General features: G+C 45.4%; 2 protein-coding genes across 2 annotated transcripts; both read right to left on the reverse strand.

The window, feature by feature from the left end:
• Nucleotides 1–10,788: 10,788 nt before the first annotated feature.
• On the reverse strand, nucleotides 10,789–11,508 carry LOC129600353 (uncharacterized). The gene is made up of 2 exons (XM_055498834.1): nucleotides 11,308–11,508; nucleotides 10,789–11,033 (listed from the first exon to the last, which is right to left on the reverse strand). Exons 1-2 carry the CDS (start codon nucleotides 11,470–11,472, stop codon nucleotides 10,875–10,877), a joined length of 324 nt encoding a protein of 107 aa, XP_055354809.1. The 5' UTR covers nucleotides 11,473–11,508; the 3' UTR covers nucleotides 10,789–10,874.
• LOC129600351 (uncharacterized) lies at nucleotides 11,487–12,726 on the reverse strand. Its single transcript, XM_055498832.1, has 3 exons — nucleotides 12,406–12,726; nucleotides 11,596–12,114; nucleotides 11,487–11,507 (listed from the first exon to the last, which is right to left on the reverse strand). The coding sequence occupies exons 1-3, from the start codon at nucleotides 12,724–12,726 to the stop codon at nucleotides 11,487–11,489; spliced, it is 861 nt and encodes a 286-aa protein (XP_055354807.1).
• Between the last annotated feature and the right edge of the window lie 7,517 nt (nucleotides 12,727–20,243).

Raw genomic sequence — 20,243 nt, forward strand, 5'->3', positions numbered from 1 at the left:
TCCCTGAAAGCTTGGACGAATCGCAAGCAGTCATTCAAGTCAGTGTCGGCATAATTTTGCACAGCATGTACTATAATGACGCGCTCCGTCGTGTTGGTAACGCATCTCCACAAACTTTTGGCCACTATGAGAGTCCCGCGCGCTGTGAGAGGGTGGAATAATGCTTCGTAGTGGGACAGAAATGACACCCGGATTTCTTTGGAGTATTTCTCCGGAGTGAGTACAGCATTCCACAGTGTGCATACACGACGGCATTTCACTAGGTCGATGCTGTCTAGATACTGGAACATTTCACCGAGCACCTCCACCGGCAAAGCTGACAGATATTTACCGGGAGCGATCGGCTGCTGCGCGTCTTCAGAATACTGTGGGCCCTTCGGCGGAGTCCACTGAGATCCAGAGAAAGTCCAACCTGCACTAACGCGCTTTTCCAGATCGCTTTGGGCGTCCCTTAAGAGGATTTCCTGTTGTGGCACACACAAAAACTAAAGTATGTGAAACGTCATATGCCTGAATTGTTTAAATTACTTTATGACGCCAACAGAGGTACTACCGACTACCGCTTCTTGATACATAGTTGTTAGCGATGTCAACCATAAGTTCATAACCATAGCAAATGCAACAGCAATCAGCGAAATATTAATACAAATGCTATCGGCAAACCTAAATGTAGCACCTCAAATCGATTATTTGAATCTGAAAGAAAGATGCGATATTATTGCCGCTAAAAACATAGTAATCTATAGCTTTTCAGTGGACTGCAAAATGATGTTCACACTCCAGCTATTCGAGTACGAGCTACTGAAATTGTATCCACTGTCGTTGACCCTTTATGTCGTGTACGCACAGTCGAAGTACGAAGCCTGAGTACAAGCCTAAGCAACTCGCTACGCTGGGTTCAAACAAACGCTAATAACAAAGCTATACAGTAAAGTGAAGGAAAACGACCCACGAGCCCGCTCGTTGTCTACTAGAAGAACAGCTCAAAACCCATTTTCTGCTATTAAAATACACAACTGCGCTCTTTTAACTATAACTATGAGTATGTACTACTCGTACTGTATTAACTACCAGTGTTATAAAGTTTATCACTCGCCTACGTTCGGTTTCGTTGCATATTTCTGTGCGCCGTAAAGGCAGATCGGTTATTTTAGTATCAGTTTGCTTCCAAACAACGCATTTGGAACACAAAAATCGTTTCTTATAATTAATTCCTCATTTTTCAAAAGAATAATTAAAGATAAAGCCACTTTTCGCTACGCCTATCATGTAGGAAAAGAATGGGATTTTTAAAAGTAATACCGCATTATGCAGCCACACCGGGCGGCTAAATTGTTTCATGCGGCGGAAGTCCCGATTTTCCCTAGTTTTAAAGTCTCTACATTCCGTTAGTCAGAAAAGTTATTTCCGCAGCAATACAGGCCAACTTGAAAAAAACCGTTTGTGTGTGCAACGAGCGATACGTCCGGAACGGTCCTACCTGCCTTTTCGGCAGCGAAAATAGAGCGAGTAGTGACGAAACATTTAGCACTCACCACCTGATCGCCATTTATCCCACGGTTCTGGCCATATTCGTTCTGTTCCTGCAAGCAAATTGCCGCATTGCCGATGTAACACACTAGGTGAACTTTCCATACTGCCAACTTCTGCTTCCAAATATTCTACAGGAGAGTCGACATCGGCTCATCGCCTGTGTGCGATTGCGCCAACGTGTAGGATTCAACAAGAAATCGCGAGCGACGGATGCCGCGCCCGTTTAAGGTCTTCTTGGATGGCACAACGCGAACCGCCTGGATGGGAAGGCAGTCTTGGATAGTGCAAGCGCCGCACTGCACTTCGATGAACACGCACGCTCTACCGAACATGATGGGAACGATAAATCTGGCGGGGCACCATGTCCACGGTTGATCCGGCGTTGTTCGCGCTAATACCTGGATTTGCTCGTTAGAGTCCGCATGTGATGCCTTTATCCATTCCCTAATACTGCTGCTGTAATATTCGTTGGCGGACATGAAACAATGGAAGATACTTCTGCACTGACCTCCCATAAATTTGGCATGTTGTCCGGGACATTCGAAATCCAGAACGTAGCCAGTATCCGTGACATTTACGACGTATGCGTGTTGCAGCTGACCATCATCCTGTAACACATCCACCGCGTTCCAGTCGTACACTTCGGAGGTTTTGGAGAATAATCGCATCTTTACTAACGCGTGGGCAGTGTATCAGTATTGTTATCCGCGCGTTATCCACTCACTGCCCAGTTAAATACAGTTCGCAAATTTGGAATCCATTGCGTTACGATTAAATACAGAAAAGGCGCTGCAGTCACCATGGCCGACAGCAACGGGAACTAACGCATTTAGAATGTACGGTGTTTTAAAACTTTGTATAAGGACTTCTTGTGCCCTGTCGGTAGAGTGCAAGTCCGTCTCCGTGGCCTCTTATTCAAGATTTCGTTTGGTTAGCTGTAAACCGGAGTTGATTCCAAGAACAAGGGGTGTCATCTTTTGAGAGCTTTGTGCCGCCGTGACCGTACGGCCATACGCCATTAGCAACCTGAAATTTCGCTTAACCACTTTATAGCAGAGCTTTCAACATCCATTATAAAAGTTGTATAGAAAGGTGGCGATGATTGATACCTGATTTCTTCACGCCTTGGCAGTGACCCTTTGTACATAAGTTTCAACAGTAAACCAGGATACATTACATTGGTACATCAGTACTTACAGACTGTATGCCCAGTCGGTGAAATCGAATTAATTCTAAACTTAAAATTCGAATTAAAAAAACCTTCGTTTCGAATAAACGAATTTTTAGGAACACCCGATGACATGTAGCCAGATTTATTATGAAACCCATATAGCATTATTGGCTGGTCAAAATCTTCCAAACATGTTAACGCTATGCTACATTATACATACATAAAAAATCAAACGTATAACGGAAAACTACTGGCCAGTGGCAACCATTAACTCCGCGTTAATGAAGAAAAAATTATTAGTAACAGAATGCACTCGTCGCTAACACCACACGTCGTAGAAGGCGCATTCCCGACCACTGCATGGCACTAGCTTCTGCCTTTCCGACCCGCATCCGCAGAATGTTAATCAGACATCAAACGATGTAACGCATGCAGCGTCAGTTTGGTCAACTTAGAGACATCCAGACAGCGCAGTTCCTCGGTGGTCCAGTGTGTGTGCCGGTAGTGAATACCTTCACGTTCATCGCCGTTTTGGAAATCGTACAAAACCTGTTCACCGGGGCTTCATGTAATACTGCAATGATTTACATCTAATAACATGTCGTACACCGTAATGCGCTCCTGTCGTAGTACCTCTCGCTGCTCACTCCTAAAGCAGCTTGAAGCGTAAGTGCGATTTTGGTTTAAAAAACGGGCCAAAACAATCGAATTTTAAACACTTAAGGGTACAGAGCACCTAAAGGTGGGGCCTAATGTATTTTCGACCTCTTGAGCTAGGGGGAAATCGCAATACCTCACCTCACAACTGCGTTTTTAGGTTTACATCTTGTATCATAAGAAATATCTCCATAAGGGAGTAAAAATTCACTAACAACTAACTACTTACTCACTAAGACACTAACTAATAAATCAGAAATAACAAACCAGTAATCACCTCTCTGACATTACGTCGGTCACGCGAGTTTTCCTGATTCGCAGTTTTCTCAATCCACGCTGTAAGGGTGGCCGGATCGAAATTTAGTGTCGGTAAAGCTGTTTCCAGCATGCGGCACAAATCAGATTCCAGTTCGGATGAATTCACATTCACCATGCCATACGAAACTGGCACTTCCCACGACTCCATCAAGAGCCCACCGCCCGGAGAAACCGTGCAGTTTTTCCAGATTACCACGGCCACCGTCGATGCAACATCGGCACAAACGTCAGCCAAGCTGTGTATCTCCCGAGTGAACCGATTGACCATCTCCCAGACACCCCGATCAAATATCACCGTCAGCTTCCGTTCCAGAGCCTTCACTTCACCGAAAGCGTGGATGAATCGCAGGCAGTCTACCAGGTCGGTGTTATTGCCTCTCTGAACAGCGCGTCGTATGATGATGCGTTCTGTCGAGGTAGTAACACGTTTCCACAGGCTTTTGGCCAGCATGACGGTCCCACGCTTTAGTTGCGTGTCACAAATTGTGGAATCCACCAAGTACGACACGCGAATTTCTTTGGAGTACTGATCCTGAGTGAGCACACAATTCCACAACGTGCAAACACGACTGCATAGCACTTGATCAATACTGTCCAGAAACTGCAGCACTTCGCCGAGTAGTTCCACCGGCAGCATTGTGATTAATCGGCAGTCGTCTTGGTCGACCGGCTCTTGCTCAGAAGTTTCCACATCGTGTTCGTCCTTCGGCGGAATCCAGTTAGCCCCGGAAAAGCTCCACCCTGCGCCAAAGCGCCCTTCCACAGCGCTTCGGGCATCTCGCAAAAGAACTTCCTGTTGTGGCACACAAGAGATAAGAACATTTGTAATGCTATTCCAGCAGCAAAATACACTACCTTTCATTCCGTGCACTACCTTTTTGCACTACCATTCATTCGGTGCACGTTCTTTTCAAGCCCTATCATTCAACACTACGTTTATTTGCTTGCACGACCATTGATCTTTTAAAACGTCAACATTATTTTTCACGTCAATATTATTTCCGAAATTGTGGTTTTTTTGTTAACAGCTGTCAAAGCTGCGTAATTTAAAGCATCATCAGCATACGCAAAAGCGAATTTCCGCGAGTAACTTAAGTAAGTGACTCTCGGTGCCCGTTTTCCGCGGAAAAATAGAGGAGTCGTTCATGGAGCTGTTTGCCGTAGATTCTAAGATAAAAGCAAAAAGTTTAAATTGTCAGTGACTCAGTAGAAGTATTTTATTTCCGTGAAAACCTTTCAGCTGTAAGCTTATTTTCATTCTTAGATTTTTATTCTTCATTCTTTTAATTATAACATAATGAAATGAATGAAATCGATCGCTTTTGTGAAACACGGAACCTGCAGAGGTTGCGCCTACTTTTTCACGGCCTTAACGCACTACAGCTGCCACACCAGATGCGAAAACCATTTCAGTGGCATATCGTAATGGGCAACTGACGAACGTCCCCGAGTAAGGGGAAATAGTCCCTCCAGACTGTCTGAGACAAAATACAACACTGCGTCAAAACTGACATCAATGATCAACCGGTAATCGTTAAACAAATAGACCTACGTGGTACGCTGGGATACATTCAGGATATTTTCTGACAGTAGGAACCAAGGTATCTCACCCTCACATTTGCGGCTTACAGTCAGTGCTATCTGTTAACGTGCATCGTTCAACTGGCAATAGTTTATGGAGTTCGACGTAATGATAGCGGATGGAAAGATTGCGCTGTAGCTTACCACATGATCGCTGTTTAAGCCGTCGTGGCGCTTCCTCGTCAGGCACACCACTGCATTTCCCATGTGACGGATCGGATAAACGCTCCATCCTGCTAACATCTCCTTCCAGATATTCCACAGCGGCGCCGGCATCGGTGCATCGTCTGTGTGCGACTGCGCTAAGGTGTAGGATGCCAGCAGAAATTGAGAAAGGCGAATGGCGTGCGTCTTTAACACCGTTGTAGACGGTACAATGCGGACCGCTTGGATAGGAACGCAGTCCTTGACGATATGAGAACCACAGAGCACTCCGACAAAGGCGCATGTTTCGCCGAACAGCCCGGGCGAGAGGAACTTAGCCGGGTACCATGTCCACGGCTGGTTAGGGGAGGTTCGGGCTAACACCTGGATTTTCTCGCTGGAACCCGCGCGCGCGACCCTGTCTAATCCCCTGCTCCGTTCACCACGATGCCCAGCTATACACAGCGAACACTGAAAAAGCTTGTCGCGGATTTCGTGGTCCATAAACTGTGCACGTTTCCCGGGACAGTCGAAATCCAGGATGTAGCCATTATGCGTGACATTGACGACGTGTGCATGCTGCAGTTGACCATCATCAGTTAACACATCCACTGCGTTCCAGCTGTCGATTCCCGAGGTTTTGCAAAGTAAACGCATCCTGAATAGAAGAACCGCAGTAAGTATTCCACTAACGATTCTGCTGTCCCAGACGCTATTTCTCGTTCAAAGCCACTTGAACGGTAAACCTAAATTGCGCGATTATAAGCCAAATCTATTCGAACGCGACACTTGTTACTAGCATATAAACTGATTTTAAATGCAAGGGTTACGCATTTTCAAATCGAAGTTCGTGCTCCTAGTTCAATGTAAGAAATCAAGTTTTGGGCGACAGACAAGTCGCTAAAATTTATCGGAACGATCCACGATGTACTGTACTGAAAATTTCGAACTTTCAATATGCAACCGAATGACGCTGCCATAACGGGCGGCTGTAATTGGGTAGCGGATGAGTTTTGTCATTCTGATTGTGAGAAAGTAGCTCTACCTTTGAAAATTTGTATCTTTGTTATGTTTAACAAAGATTTTTTTCAGTTAACTCCAGTCTGATGAAAATTGTCTGTATCTTTCCAAAACGTCAAACCCAACGTTGTTTCAAAGGAATAATATATTATGCCAAATTTTATAAAGGTAATCACGACTTTTACTCATACAAATTTTTGTCGCGTTTCCGAGCAATTTGTAGGCTTACTGAATGATGTTGAAAGGTAGAAATGATATTCTGAATTTTTAAGAAACTTTCTACAAGAAACTGAGATACAGGTATGAGTTATCAGTCTGCCAAACAGACAATAACGAAATATAAGCATCGGGCATATGTGATGACGCCTTACAGGCTTTTTGGAGTGCGGTAACTGTTGATCCCTTTCACTGGATAAACAAAATCCGCAAGCGAAAGGGTTGAACTTGCGTAATGGCCTTTGGAGGGGGCAGCGACAACAGTGCTGATATCAGCGGATGAGACGAAAATGATTAGGACTTGCCCGACACAAAGGCTAGTTTTACTTTCGTAAGTCGACATTTCTTAGGTACGCGGCGGTATAGACATAAATGGCATAGGGATTATGTAGTGTACAATGTACATAAATAAAGAGTAGCTTTACGCTGTACAAGCTAGGTAAGGCGAACTTGATGGTTATTCACTGCTGGTAAATGCGCTTCCAGCATGCGATAAACGTCGGAACGCAAACAAGGAGCATAGAAATTTGATGATTTATACGAACTTAACGTCTGCCATGAATCGCACACGTACATACTCGTAACATCCCAGTCTCATGCAAAAAACACGCAGTCTCCCCAAGTATGTTAAATTCCAGTACAACCTTATTGCGCATACATTCACAAAAAGTTGAAAAAAATCTTCCGATTACAGCAGCAAAAACACTACAGACACGCATAAATGTAATTTCTGGATGCGTCCGAAAATTTTCGGTTCACCGTTCTTCAATAGTGCCACGAAGAATTACTGGCGAGAAATGGGCCCTGATAGTCATTACGGAGACCTGTAAATAATTTCATCAGCAAAGGCATTCCACTCTAGTATCATTGGATGAATAGTACTATCGGCTGTCTTGCTGACCTTCATCCACTGAAACCCTTTGACTTTCCCTCATCAAGCGATGTAATGCGTGCAGCGTTAGTTTGGTCAACTTGGACACATCCAGAGCGCGCAGTTCATCGGCGGTCCAACTGCGCTGTTGGTAGTGGACACCGTCACGTTCGTCACCGTTTTGGAAGTCGCATAAAATCTGCTTTAAGGGACTGCATTACGTCACTGACTGTGCTTGCCGTACTTTGTAACGCATTATAACGAACAACCTTTAGGTATGGGGCAAGTACTGACCTCTTCTACTGCCTGACGGGAACCGGGTTTCTTCCGATTGGCAGTTTCATGTATCCATGCAGTCAGGCTCGCCGGAGCGGTACCGTGTGTTGGCAAATTTGCTTCCAGCATACGGCACAATTCACAGCGCAATGCGAGTTTCGAGTAAGTCAAATTCAGTACATGAAACGGAGATGCAGCTCCCCTCAGCCTTTCTGCTGGTGACAGACACATGCCGGAGGCGACGGAGTAGCTGCTGTTTCCAACCGAAAATTACCTTATGCCCATGTGACAAAGGCTGGGATGAACGTTCATCCCACTGTGGTTACGTAGTGCAAGGTATACGCAAGAGTTTATTAGCAAGTATATGGAGCGAGATGGCGGGCGAAGAGAACTTATGAGCCATACCAGAGAAAAAAGAATTAATTAGCAAGATTCTGAGCAAGCAGCACCAAGACTGGTTTCGAGATGATTCAGACCATGAGATGGCGTCGGTAAAATGTAGAGGATAAGGATTCTTATCTTAATTAATCCCACAGCCAACACACCGTAGGGAAAAGCAAATAACACTCCTACAGATGCTGGGCCGCTGGCTGTGCAATATAGTTTCTATCGTTTCTTGAGACATTTCTGTATGATTATCAGATAGGTCTTCCGTACATCATGCAGACAAACAGCAAACAAAAGCGGATCCATGACTGCCTGCAAGGAATACTGTACGCTAGCGACGCCATGCCAATCAGCCAGGCAGGGATCACAATTTTCGTCTGACGTGCCAACAATTGTACAACATTATTGGGTGTCCATAAGACGAGGAAGCTGGTGGTCATCGCCGTAAGTGCCAACAGGGCGTGCGACTGATTTTTTCGCCAAGTAGTCCCAGCTACAGCATGCGGACGACTGGAGGTATTTCCGATAGCAGGGTGTAGCTTGCGACTCCGCCATGCATTAAGGCCGATAATGCACGGAAAAGATAACAGTACGATCGCGGTGGGGATGTAGAAAATTAGTGGCATGTAGTACACCATAGCAAACCTCTCTTCCGCAATCTTCGCTATGCAAGGGATCTTGCGAGCTCTCTCAAATACAAAGGAATTCCGCAGAATAATTGGCAAGCAGAGCGCATGCATTGATACCCATAATACAATGCAGATGTAAATGGCAAACTTGCAAGAGTGATAGTTACGATAGGTCAACGGTGAACCGATAGCCCATAATCGATTTAAAGAAATGCAAACATGGGAGTATGTCGCCACACCCTGCAGCAGCCAAGCACCGTACAAATAAAACTCACACGACGATCGCCCGGAAGCCGTCGTTTGCATAAAATCTCACGTGGCTGCCAACGGAAGAACGCAAACACACCAGCAAAACAGGTTACTGATCATGAGATTGATGACATAAATGACAAAACCGTTGATCAGGTTTCGATTGGTTAGGAATGTCACCAGCAGTGTCCCATTTGAGATTAAAATGAACAGATATACGGCAGCGTCTCTAAATAATCTAAAATCTCTATCGTCCACACCTGCCGTATTTTGACTGCTTGATATCACCGAGGCATTTTTCTGTACAGGGAGAGACAATGTCATGTTGAAATAGTCCTTCATGTTGATGTTAGGACGTGACGGAGTGATCTTTGCGTGGCTGGCGCAATTGGCAATGTCTGATCATAAAATTACCACAAAATGACAAAACAACGTAGTTGGTTTGCTGGTGGATACGTTTTCTACACTGATGATCATGGCATCCGGATGCTTTATTTTAAATGAGTGTCGTTGCAATTTTAAATTAGTGTAATAAAAAACCCAGCGTTGCAATTTTAAATTAGTGTAATGAAATGTCGCACGCACTTTGGATTGAGTGCTTCTCGCTCTTCCTGGAATAAGGGCAGTGTTCAACGGCGTATAAACGCTCATGGTGGGCGAATGCGTTTTGCATCCCATAATGCAACTACTCAAATGGCGTGGGATGCGCATCACAATCGTAGTCATTCAAGTATCCAGTATCCGCATTCAAACAACTTTACCGGAAAAAATCAATGCCAGCAAATTAAGGAGGCAAGCATCGTCTGACTTCTGGAAATTAGGGAATCCGCATAAACAACGATTTAACGAAACCCTGTTTTTGGCGGGGAGTGGGATCAGACCAGTTTCTAACGCACAGTCCTAATACATCCTAATTAACTTTTAATCAATATGCCCGAATACAGGCGCGCTAAATTCCGTTCATCCTGTGTATCTTCAAATGTCTGGAATTGTGATCTTCATTAAAAAATTGATCGTTCTTGGTGCACACAATAATGATTTCAGAAGAAGCAGGCGTTGTTAGCTCTAATTGCACAATTATAATAATATTATGGTACGAAAAAACCCAGCACCCAATATCCGGAATGTACATGCCGGGTATTGGTTGCCGTGTTAGAACCAGAGCGCAGCCGGAATAGTGTACGAGGAAGACGTCAACTGGTGTTTCTCTACAGATGGGATCCGATGAACATACAAAGGACATTCCAAAAGTTTCTTTCCCTATTTTGCCTGCGTGCCATTTCAAGTGATATGCGAACGAACGTTCTTCCTATCATGAATCGCTATAAAGAAATAATAAAATAAGTTATTTCCTATTGCGGCATTACCGAATAAACCATAAATTATTAAAAAATGCTACATTGTAACACCTGCAGAATTAGGGCTGAGTCTCAACGAGACTTAATCGGGCACCGCGGCATTTCGCCGTCGACAACTCGTCAACTCGTCGCAGACATTTCTCCGCACGGTCATTTCGCCTTGCGACGCTTCGTCGCGGGACATTTAACCGGCAGGACATTACGTCTTGAGACATTTCGTCGTCAGGCCGTTTCGACGCCGAGCCATTTTGCCGCAGGGCTGTTTCGACGTAAAGTCCATTTTAGCAGATAATTTTTTTATCAGGCTTATTCAAACTGGTATAAGCAAAAAATTCATGACCTCAAAAAGAAACTAACTAAGAAAATGCGAAGGGTAAGAACCATAAGAAACCTGAGAATAACCTAGAAACCTAAGAATAGCCAAAGAAAAACCTAAGACTAACCTAACAATAATTTAGAATAACCTAAGAAGCCGTCATGCTGTAGATGAAGCGTGATAAGGCGTACAAGCAGAATCGGTTCAGTTTGCGTACATCAATAGCGAACGCATTGTTCGCACTCCATTCCCGTCCTTGGTAGTGTGCCGACGGACGCGGATCGCAGGATTGGTAGTCCCGGAGAATCTGCAGAATTATCTCGCTGGTTACACAATTCGACACCCGAGGAAGCACAAGAAATCATCAGTCTGGTCTGCCAAGAAGTTTTTAGATTTTTCAAAAGATTACTGCAAATTATCTTTTACCCAATACGTTCGTTTAAAAATACAGGAAAGGAAATAATCGGCCTAAACTTTGGTGTTCAAATCTTCTGATAAGAGCTGGCTGCTTCTTCAACATAAATTACATGATCGCTGATGATGCCGTTCACCATGGACTCAGTTCCAGCCCAATACTGTACCTTTATCGCTTTCTTGGCATTCACGCTGTTGTCGATCAGACTCGCCATAAAATGGTCAATGCGTTGCACATCCAACGGCGGTCCCCGCCAATGCAGATGCTGCTCCAACAGATCCACAATCTGCGCCGCATCGACGTGTCCCAGAGCGAAGACCGCAGCGGGCATGCGGAATTCCAGGTTTAATAGAGAAAGGGTATAATCTTTCCAAATCACACGATTACAGTACAACAGCAGTTTGGACATGTGCGCGGATATCGCGGCGGACAGCGCGCTCAGTCGCTGTCCAGCTGACTCATAATACAGTGTCATGGCTCGTCGGTACACAATTAAACTGTCGATGCGGCTGCCAGCGTCCTCCAAAATCTTCATAATAAAGTCCGTCGCTTCGTCGCCATCACGGAGACTCCATCGGTTAGGGCAAGGCGTTTCGCTATCGCGGATGCAGATGGTGCGGGTGGCGGGCGTGATGTGGTTGAAGATGCAAACATACGCAGCGTAATGCAAATCCCACTTTACAGGGTCTGACCCACCATGTCCTGCCAGCATTACACGAACCTCTTTGCACAGATCAGGTGACATCAGAATGGCGTCCCACAGTGGACAGGTGCGACGGCAGCGCTGTCGATCGACGGTGTCCAGTGAGCGGAAGACCTCGTTCAGTACTTCCAAAGGCAATGCCAACAGACCGTCACTGGCAAACAACGGTTTCTTCCGCTTTAGCTCACTATCTGCCTGGTCGGTGTCTTCGAGTGATTTGCGGTGAGACACAGATAAAGGAATATTTCTCTCTCCTTCGAAGACAATCGCCTGTGGTAAGAGAAGGCAAAGTTGTTACTGTAAGTCTGTACTACAGAGCAGTGTAGTTCTAATTAATGGTAAAATAGTGGTTCTGATAGTCGTCATGGAAATGGTTCTCCCTTTTTGGGGACTTTGATTTCTCTTTAAGCTACGGTATTTCTTAGGTTTCCTAGGTTATTTCTCAGGTATGCTAGATTCAAGCACGGCTACCAGCACTATTGCCAAATCAGCTAAGATTCTGAACAAAATAGTTCAACTTCAATGCTGCAACAAGAAGGCCTATCAGCAGTAACGACTTACTAGATCTTCTTTCCGTAAAGGCCTCCTGTGGCGCCGTTGCACATATTGCATTTCCTGGCTGAGAACCTTGAAAAATCGCACAGCGAACCGTCGCTCAACTTGTCGGAGCAGCCATGCCGATTCAGACGACGGCCAGAAGCCGTTCGGCACACTGCATGTCTGCATCACGAAATGGTCCTCGGGATGGAGTTCTGGTTTGCCGACATCGGCTGACGGATCGCGAATATGTCGGTGGGGAATCAGTTCGCGACGCCGCTGTCCGCCCACCGTCACCTCCACCAGCGTCACACCGTGTATTTCCTTGAACTTTGGAACCATCATTTTGCCGGGGTGCCATTTCCAAGTGCGCTACTGACCGTCATGCAGTAGCACCTCCACCTGATCCCCTTCACATGCGTTACTGCATGGGCTGGTGAAACAGTCCCAGATCTTGCCGGGAGCAACCAGCACCGCCTGTTGGGTCGGGCATCCGAAATCGACCATTACGCGCAGTGGAGTGCTGCCGTTTTCTTCGAGCCCAGCGACATAGCCGTGTTGCAGCTGGCCGTCAATCTCCACATCCACAGCGTTCCACGCATACACAGACCGCTCAGCATTTTCGAATAGGTGCATCCTTGTTCTGTGACTCCTGTCTGGGTCAGTTTTATTTCACAGCCAAATTATTAACAATTCACTCGGATTAATCGGATAAGTGATATAATCCGTAACACCGCTGAACAGAAAAACAAATTGTTGTCAGATAGAGAACACCAACAGATTGCATTTTGGCTGAACAGAAGGAAAAGACGTGTTATAACTTACAAGAAACAGCCTCGGCTTCGCCTCCGCTTTTCTTGTGGTCTCCAGTCTACGGCCGGTTTATTCAAATGATTTCGATCAGCTATTTAGTTAACATCTTATTCCTTCAACGAAACAAAATGATCCGAAAATACGCTAAAACGCAGACAGAATAAAAAGTGAATTTATGGCTTTTGTGCACTCAGACGCATTCACTTTCACTCAGAAGGGAATTTTTGTTAACTTCTCCCTCCCGAATTTGATCGAATCTACCAGGTACTAAATTTCCACTAAAGGATGCTTGCAACAGATGCTGGTAGCGGTCACTCGTTTACCTAGCGGTCTGTGTGCTATGGATAGTAGTGGTAGTTCGGTCACTCGTTTACCTAGCTGGGCTGTGTGCTCTGGACAGCAGCGGTAGTTCGGTACTCGTTTACCTAGCGGGCTGTGTGCTCTGGATAGTAGTGGTAGTTCGGTAACTCGTTTACCTAGCGGGCTGCGTGCTCTGGATAGTAGTGGTTGTTCGGTCATTGGTTTACCTAGCGGACTGTGTGCTCTGGATAGTAGTGGTAGTTCGGTCACTCGTTTACCTAGCTAAGGTGTGTGCTCTGGACGGCAGCGGTAGTTCGGTACTCGTTTACCTAGCGGGCTGTGTGCTCTGGATAGTAGTGGTAGTTCGGTCACTCGTTTACCTAGCGGGCTGTGTGCTCTGGATAGTAGTGGCAGTTCGGTCACAGCTTGGCTCTGTGAAACTAAAACCGTCTGGCCGGGTTTTGGAATATGGGCATTCAGATTATGGAAATGGTTTCTGCTGATTCTATACGGGAAAGCTGGGTTCGTGAATCCCTTTTTATTTTTTGTGGTAATAAAGATCTAGAATGTACAGTAGAATTAGATACCGTACTATTATTCCGTATTATACGAAATAATTTACGTACTGAAGATGCTGATTACCATTTGAATCACTGTCTTTAGTTTTGCTCGGACTGCAATGAAAGGTTTGCCCGTTTGAACGATTACTATGGTCAGTTTTTTTTACAGCTGCCTTCAAATGTAAACGAAGCCATCCATTTAAACGATTAAACTGTAAACGAAGCCATCCATTTGCAGTATCGTTTGTGCTACTGCTTATTGGCTTTTCTAGTTTTGTAGGACTAAAAGTTCAAACCTTTTTGATTTGTTGATCTAAAAAGGGTACCAGTTTAAATTTACTGATTTTTTGCTCCATGCAACAGGACTTTGAAATTTTTTTCAAGGTCACCTTGAGCTTTCTTCTCTACCGGCACCGGCGTCTGTGCACGGGAGCCGGAGCAGATATTACCAAAGCAAAATGCATGTGACACAGTTTCCAGACATGCTGAATCGAATGGCGTTAGCAGTTTTTCGATTAATTTTTTGGTTTGTTCTGACCGGATCGTACGGGGTTTTCCCTTGTAATATAGATCTTTACCTTGATAAGAAGCTCTGATAGTTTGACGTAACCGCTGCCACAGGGCGCTTCTCTGTTAAACTGAGACAAAAGGACGGCAATATTATACAGTATACAGATACTGTACATGTTACCGGATGTATAAACGGGTTGAAGGTAAAATAAGCCGCGTCAACCTTTCCGTCGTTTTCGATGGATTTCGGCAGAAAGGCTGGTGCTGATTGCTGCGCAAACCTCTCTGTCGGCCTGTGTCAGCTTTCTGCCGGCAGCAACCTTTCTGACGGCGGCAGCGAGTGAGCCATTGCAAGCCACAGCAGACTTTCTGCCGGACCAGTTGCTCCGAAGTTTAGGGGCCTACATTCAACAGTGCACAGTAGATCCATTTTTAAAATACTTATACACATAATTGCGGAAATGAATGACCCCGAAAGCGCAACTGTTTCCCAAAAAGTCAACTTGCCAGACTGCATTATCGCAAAAATTAGGAGACCAAAACCAAAAGAGCGAAAATGTGTAGGCGGCTATGCGGCTTCTTTAACACCAATAGCGCCGCGTAGCAAAGCGGGACTAATAAGATCCTAAATTTTGGGCTAAGGCTATTTAGCCCCAGTACTGCCTAATGGGGGCGGAACAGCTGGTTGGCTATTTTGCCCCAGTCTGGGGTTGGGTAACCTATTGGCTATTTTACCCCAGTTCTCCGTTATGAGCAGCCAGACGGCTATTTTGCCCCGGTCTGGGGGTGGATATCCTTCCGGCTATTTTGCCCCATACCAGTCCGCTGATTGGTTGCCAAAAACAAGATGCCTTAAAGTGTGTTGGGTAGAGGTAAAAGTGTTCACACAAGGCACTCAATTCTAGGTAACATAATCTTTAATTGAAAATTTTAAGTTTTTTGCTGAAAGCTCATAGAGGTGGCGAAACTCTAGAAATTTTCGAAAAGTCACCATGTTTTGTGAGTTTTTGTCGACATTGTGTATATCCGACACCTTCGCTGTATTGCTGACGATCTGGAACATATTCGCTACACTGCTGCGAAGTGCGAGGGTGTCATCCAGATGGTGTTCTGTTTCTGTCTTTTGCTGTCGGAGAGGCCCTGAATGCTTGCAACGACATATCGTCCTTCGGAAGTTTCGGTTCAGAGGGCGATCACGAACAATAGTGCGCAATGGCTCTAAAATAAGAATGGCGCATTGTATTTTTTGCTATTGAGTTGACGCAAGTAACCGGTCGGTTCACTAACCGGTGGAACATGGGCGATTCACGATGTTCCACCGGCTTGACAGCTGCATGCAGTTACCATATAGATTTCGTTGGATTTGAAAATAACGCAAAGCTTAGTAAACTTCAATTGCAGTCGTTACTGGGTTTAATTTGTTTAGCGTCGCGAGCGGTGGAAGGCGCACGGGCGTTTTCCCGAATTTTTATAGATGCAGTTACTCAACTGCAACGGCTTCATCACAGATTGAGAGTAACTGCACTAATCCGCAGTGGGTTGGTTTGGTGGCAAACAGTCGCACCGCAGCTTAATAGCATGACGCAGTGTGTAATCTCCAAGCCACACCGCGTGATTCGCATTTCAATGAACGCGTCGTTTTTGGGATTTGAAGCTACGTTGGGTAATAGCTGGTTAGCCGGCAGTTGGGATTTAGCGGATATCTCCCATCACCTACGCGTGCTGACAAATTTTGTTCGTCCGCCGCTGGTTGATCATAGTTTACGAACGAACATAAATTATTTGGAAATGGTTGCCGCTTGCATCCCGATTTTGGTCTGGGCACCGGCGTTCAGTGGTTGCACGATATTGATTGAAAGCGATAATTCGTCCACGGTTGCTTTTTTAAAACGCGGTTCTTGCAAATCTCTGGAGGCTATAAAGTGGTTGAAGTTAGTATTTTATGCTTCGTGCCAGCATGCTTTTTAGGTGGACGCTTGCCACATTTTTGGCACCGATAACAGCTTTGCAGATGCTCTGAGCCGCATCACCCCTGCTAACATCTATAGGTCAACCGTTGTTGACTGCATTAACAGTGGGCTGGCCAGAGTTGACTGCGACTGATAGATGACTACTGTTCCAGGTACCCAAACGGCCATTCTCAACCGGATCCTGAACTCGTTGCGGCTGAATGCTTTGGCGCCGTCCTCCGTTCGCACTAGGAAAGTTCAGTGGTGCCGATACTTAACCGTTTGCGATCGTCATCGCCTACAACCAAAAACGACAAAGCCGCGCACCATCGGGTTGTACACTGCTGAGCTGTCAGGCAGCTTTGAATTTTCTTCGGTCCAAAATTATGTGGCAGCCATTGTGACGTTGCATCATTTTCGTAACAAACCAGCATCTGATCTTAAGCATTTTGTGATTAAGCAAGCCATGGAGGGAGTGCGCCGTCAGCGCAGGGAATTTCCAGATGAAAAGCCTCCTATTCTAACACGGCATTTAAAAGGCATCTACAATGTCTTACACCGACTTCCCGCGGAAGTACGGAAAGCGTTTTGGACGGCATGCCTCTGCATTCTTTTCGCTATTGCGAAAGGGTAACCTATTTGCTGCACCGAAAAATCGATTGCACATTTGCTTTCGGGATATTACGGTGGGAAAAAATAGCCTGTTCGTTTCGGCGCCGGTTATGAAAACAAGCAAATATATTGGAAATAATGTTCTTATTCCACTTCCGATGGGCGCCGATTCACCATTTTGCCCCACAAAAGCCTTCTTGGAACTGCGTGACTCTGGAGTGCATAAAGGTCACCCACCGATCAGTTTCTTTTACCGTGATAACAGTAGTCAAGTGAAAGAATTATCAGCGGGCCTTTTCACACAGCTACTACATACTGCGTTAAAGGCAGCTGGGTATGATGGCTCGAGGTTCAGTATTCATTCCTTCCGGCGCGGTGGTGCAACATTCGCGTCCGAATGTGGAGCGTCACCAGATGCTATAGAAGCGCAGGGTAACTGGCGTAGCGCGTGTTTTGAGAAGCACATCGCGCGCGACAACGACAGTCGTTTTGTCTTTGCCCGTGCCGCAGCCTCGGGTTTTCCTTGGGATTCTTTTGGGGTAGAGACCAAAAACAGTAGTACTGTACTGCCGTATACGGCATACTGTACGGTCTGCCGTATGTAACCGTATAGGAAAAGACTACGGCAAATAGCTGCCGTACCGTAAACGTAAGCCAAAAACACGATTTACAATGGGCTTGCCGTATACGGTACTGCCGTATACGGTATACGGTACGGTCAATCCGGTTATTTTTGCCATTTTTGCCGTAACCGTACCGTAACCGTAGGAGCCGTAAGCAAGACCGTACGTGGCCGTACAAAAATTTAGTACTGTTTTCCGTCTCTACTTTGGGGGCTCACTGCGTTGAACTGCTTGTTTATCCGCCTCTCCTTGTGCGTTTTGTTCGTGTTTCTCCTCCTCTGTTTGTTGTGACGACCTTGTGTTTAGCCAGAATGTTGTCTTCGGTGTTCGCTACGCCCATAATAACTAAAGCTCCTGTGCCGATCAGTCGTTCCGGTATTTTTGTTTGCACACCATTCACACGCAGAGACATGTTATAAGTCGTAGCAGCAGTCGGAGTGAGTGCGGTTGCAGGGTGCAGACAGACGCCCCTAGCGCGCTGCCTTCCTGGCCTCTATGCATACGTGCTCGATTCAAGCCACATTTCTACTACTTTACTCGACTCAGATGGTTTTTGGAATTTTGAAAAACAAACTGCAGATTTAAATCAACGTAAATTTCACTATGGCTTTCTGTCTGTTAAAATTTTGTAGCCTTTGTGGATCGTCCGTAAATGACTGCCACACGTTTACTACTTGATGGCCGTTTTGGCCATTGTATTTCTTTTGTCTTTCGAGAATTGTTAACGAGGTGTGACGGCAAAAAAGTACCCAGTTTTTCGCCAGTTTCGCTCAGCACTAGATTATCCTACTGACCTTGGTTATGGTATAATGACCGGTCATCAAAAATGATGACTTCATTTCCAATTTGTACAAGCAGGTGCCATTTACACTTATACTGTACAAATCCATTAATTAGAACAAGTAAAATAACTCTTCTAGCTACTAAGAAAATCGACCGTCCCCAGGCCAAACGCCGCGTTTCCGTGCTGATTTTCTACGCTTAGACGTTGCCACAAATATTCAGTAGCGCACGCTTCCACTGTTTGCTGTTTAACATGCCGGCCGACTTTACTGATGGCTGACTGGTAGTATTGCCGCAACTTCCCGTAGTTTCCAAAGCTACTTTGTGCAAAAAATGTCGATCAGTGAGTTCGAAATAAAGGTTTCGTTCTCGTAGTTCCCATCTTCTGCAGCCAAACCCCTTGCTCTAATGAGCCAGCAATAGATGAATCATCCAAAATTGTATTCTAAGCGCAGGCCCGGCACAAGGAATTTTCGGATGGGGGGGGGGGGCGGAAGGCCGCCGGGGGGCTGTCGAGCGTGCCAAATTTGCCGGGGGCGGACTGATTTTGGACCGTCCGCCGGGGGGCGGAAGGAAATTTTTGAAAAATTTTAATAAAAATTTAAAAAATCCGAAAAAAATTAAAAAAAATTCGCAAAAAATTAAAATTTATTCCGCTACCCTGGCGGCTCACCTGCAGCCACGTTTTCTGGTCCGCTTCCCCGGCGGTCAAAAATCGAAAACAGGGGGGGCGGACCGCCCCCCCCCCTTTGTGCCGGCCCTGTCTAAGCGCTGCGCCAAAAACTTTTTCCGGCCAGCCGAGCAAACAGTTTGTTTGTCTGTTGAGGTTTATATCGGGCCTGCATTTTATGGCATTTTTTTAGCCTTTTCTAATTAGTTTGTAAATGGGTTGCCGCGACTTCAAAACAATCGTTATCCAATTTATTTCTTGCATTCTAACCTTTGAGTTATAAGACATTCTTAACGGGAACAGTGCGAGAAAGATCGCTACAAGCAGTTTTTAATGTTTTACAGGCGCACTGGTAAAGTTAACAACTGAATATTTGCACATGACATACTAAAATAATCCAGGATTGGCCACGGCAATGTACCAACCTATACCATTTTTTTCCGTTACCTAGGAAAAGTGTTATGGGGCTAAATAGCCAGAAGGCTACTCTGACGCCCACAATGGGGCTAAATAGCCAAAGACTATGAAACCCCAGTATGGAGCTAAATAGCCAACTAGCTATTAGACGGGCCCCACTGGGGCAAAATAGCCCAGTAGTTATTTTCCCCCCACACACTGGGGCAAAATAGCCACTCCGTAAATTTTGCGGTAAACGCTACAGTAGACAGACACTGACAGTACACTGAGTACAGAACATAATCAAAAGCGCCTTCCTGTCGGTGTGACACGTGCCACACTGCCAAAACACGCAAAGAACATACAAAATGGCGGGAACTAGTTATTTTATTCACCTGGCGCATAAGGGACAGCATCTATAAAAATACCAGCAACACAATTAATAAAACCGATCCAAGTTCGAGCGTGAAGAAATATAAGGAAGTAACTGAGCGTTACTACACTACAGCTCTAAAATTAAACGTTTGAACTTAATTAAAAGAGATACGTAAAGCACATAGATCGAGACTCGCCAGTTCGAACAAACTGATTCTTCCCGATATCAGAAATCAGTAGAAAATTTACTACGAGATATACTGTGCTCACA

This window comes from Paramacrobiotus metropolitanus, unplaced genomic scaffold, assembly GCF_019649055.1.
Source record: "Paramacrobiotus metropolitanus isolate TYO unplaced genomic scaffold, Prichtersi_v1.0 Parri_scaffold0000172, whole genome shotgun sequence".
Taxonomy (NCBI): Eukaryota; Metazoa; Tardigrada; class Eutardigrada; order Parachela; family Macrobiotidae; genus Paramacrobiotus; species Paramacrobiotus metropolitanus.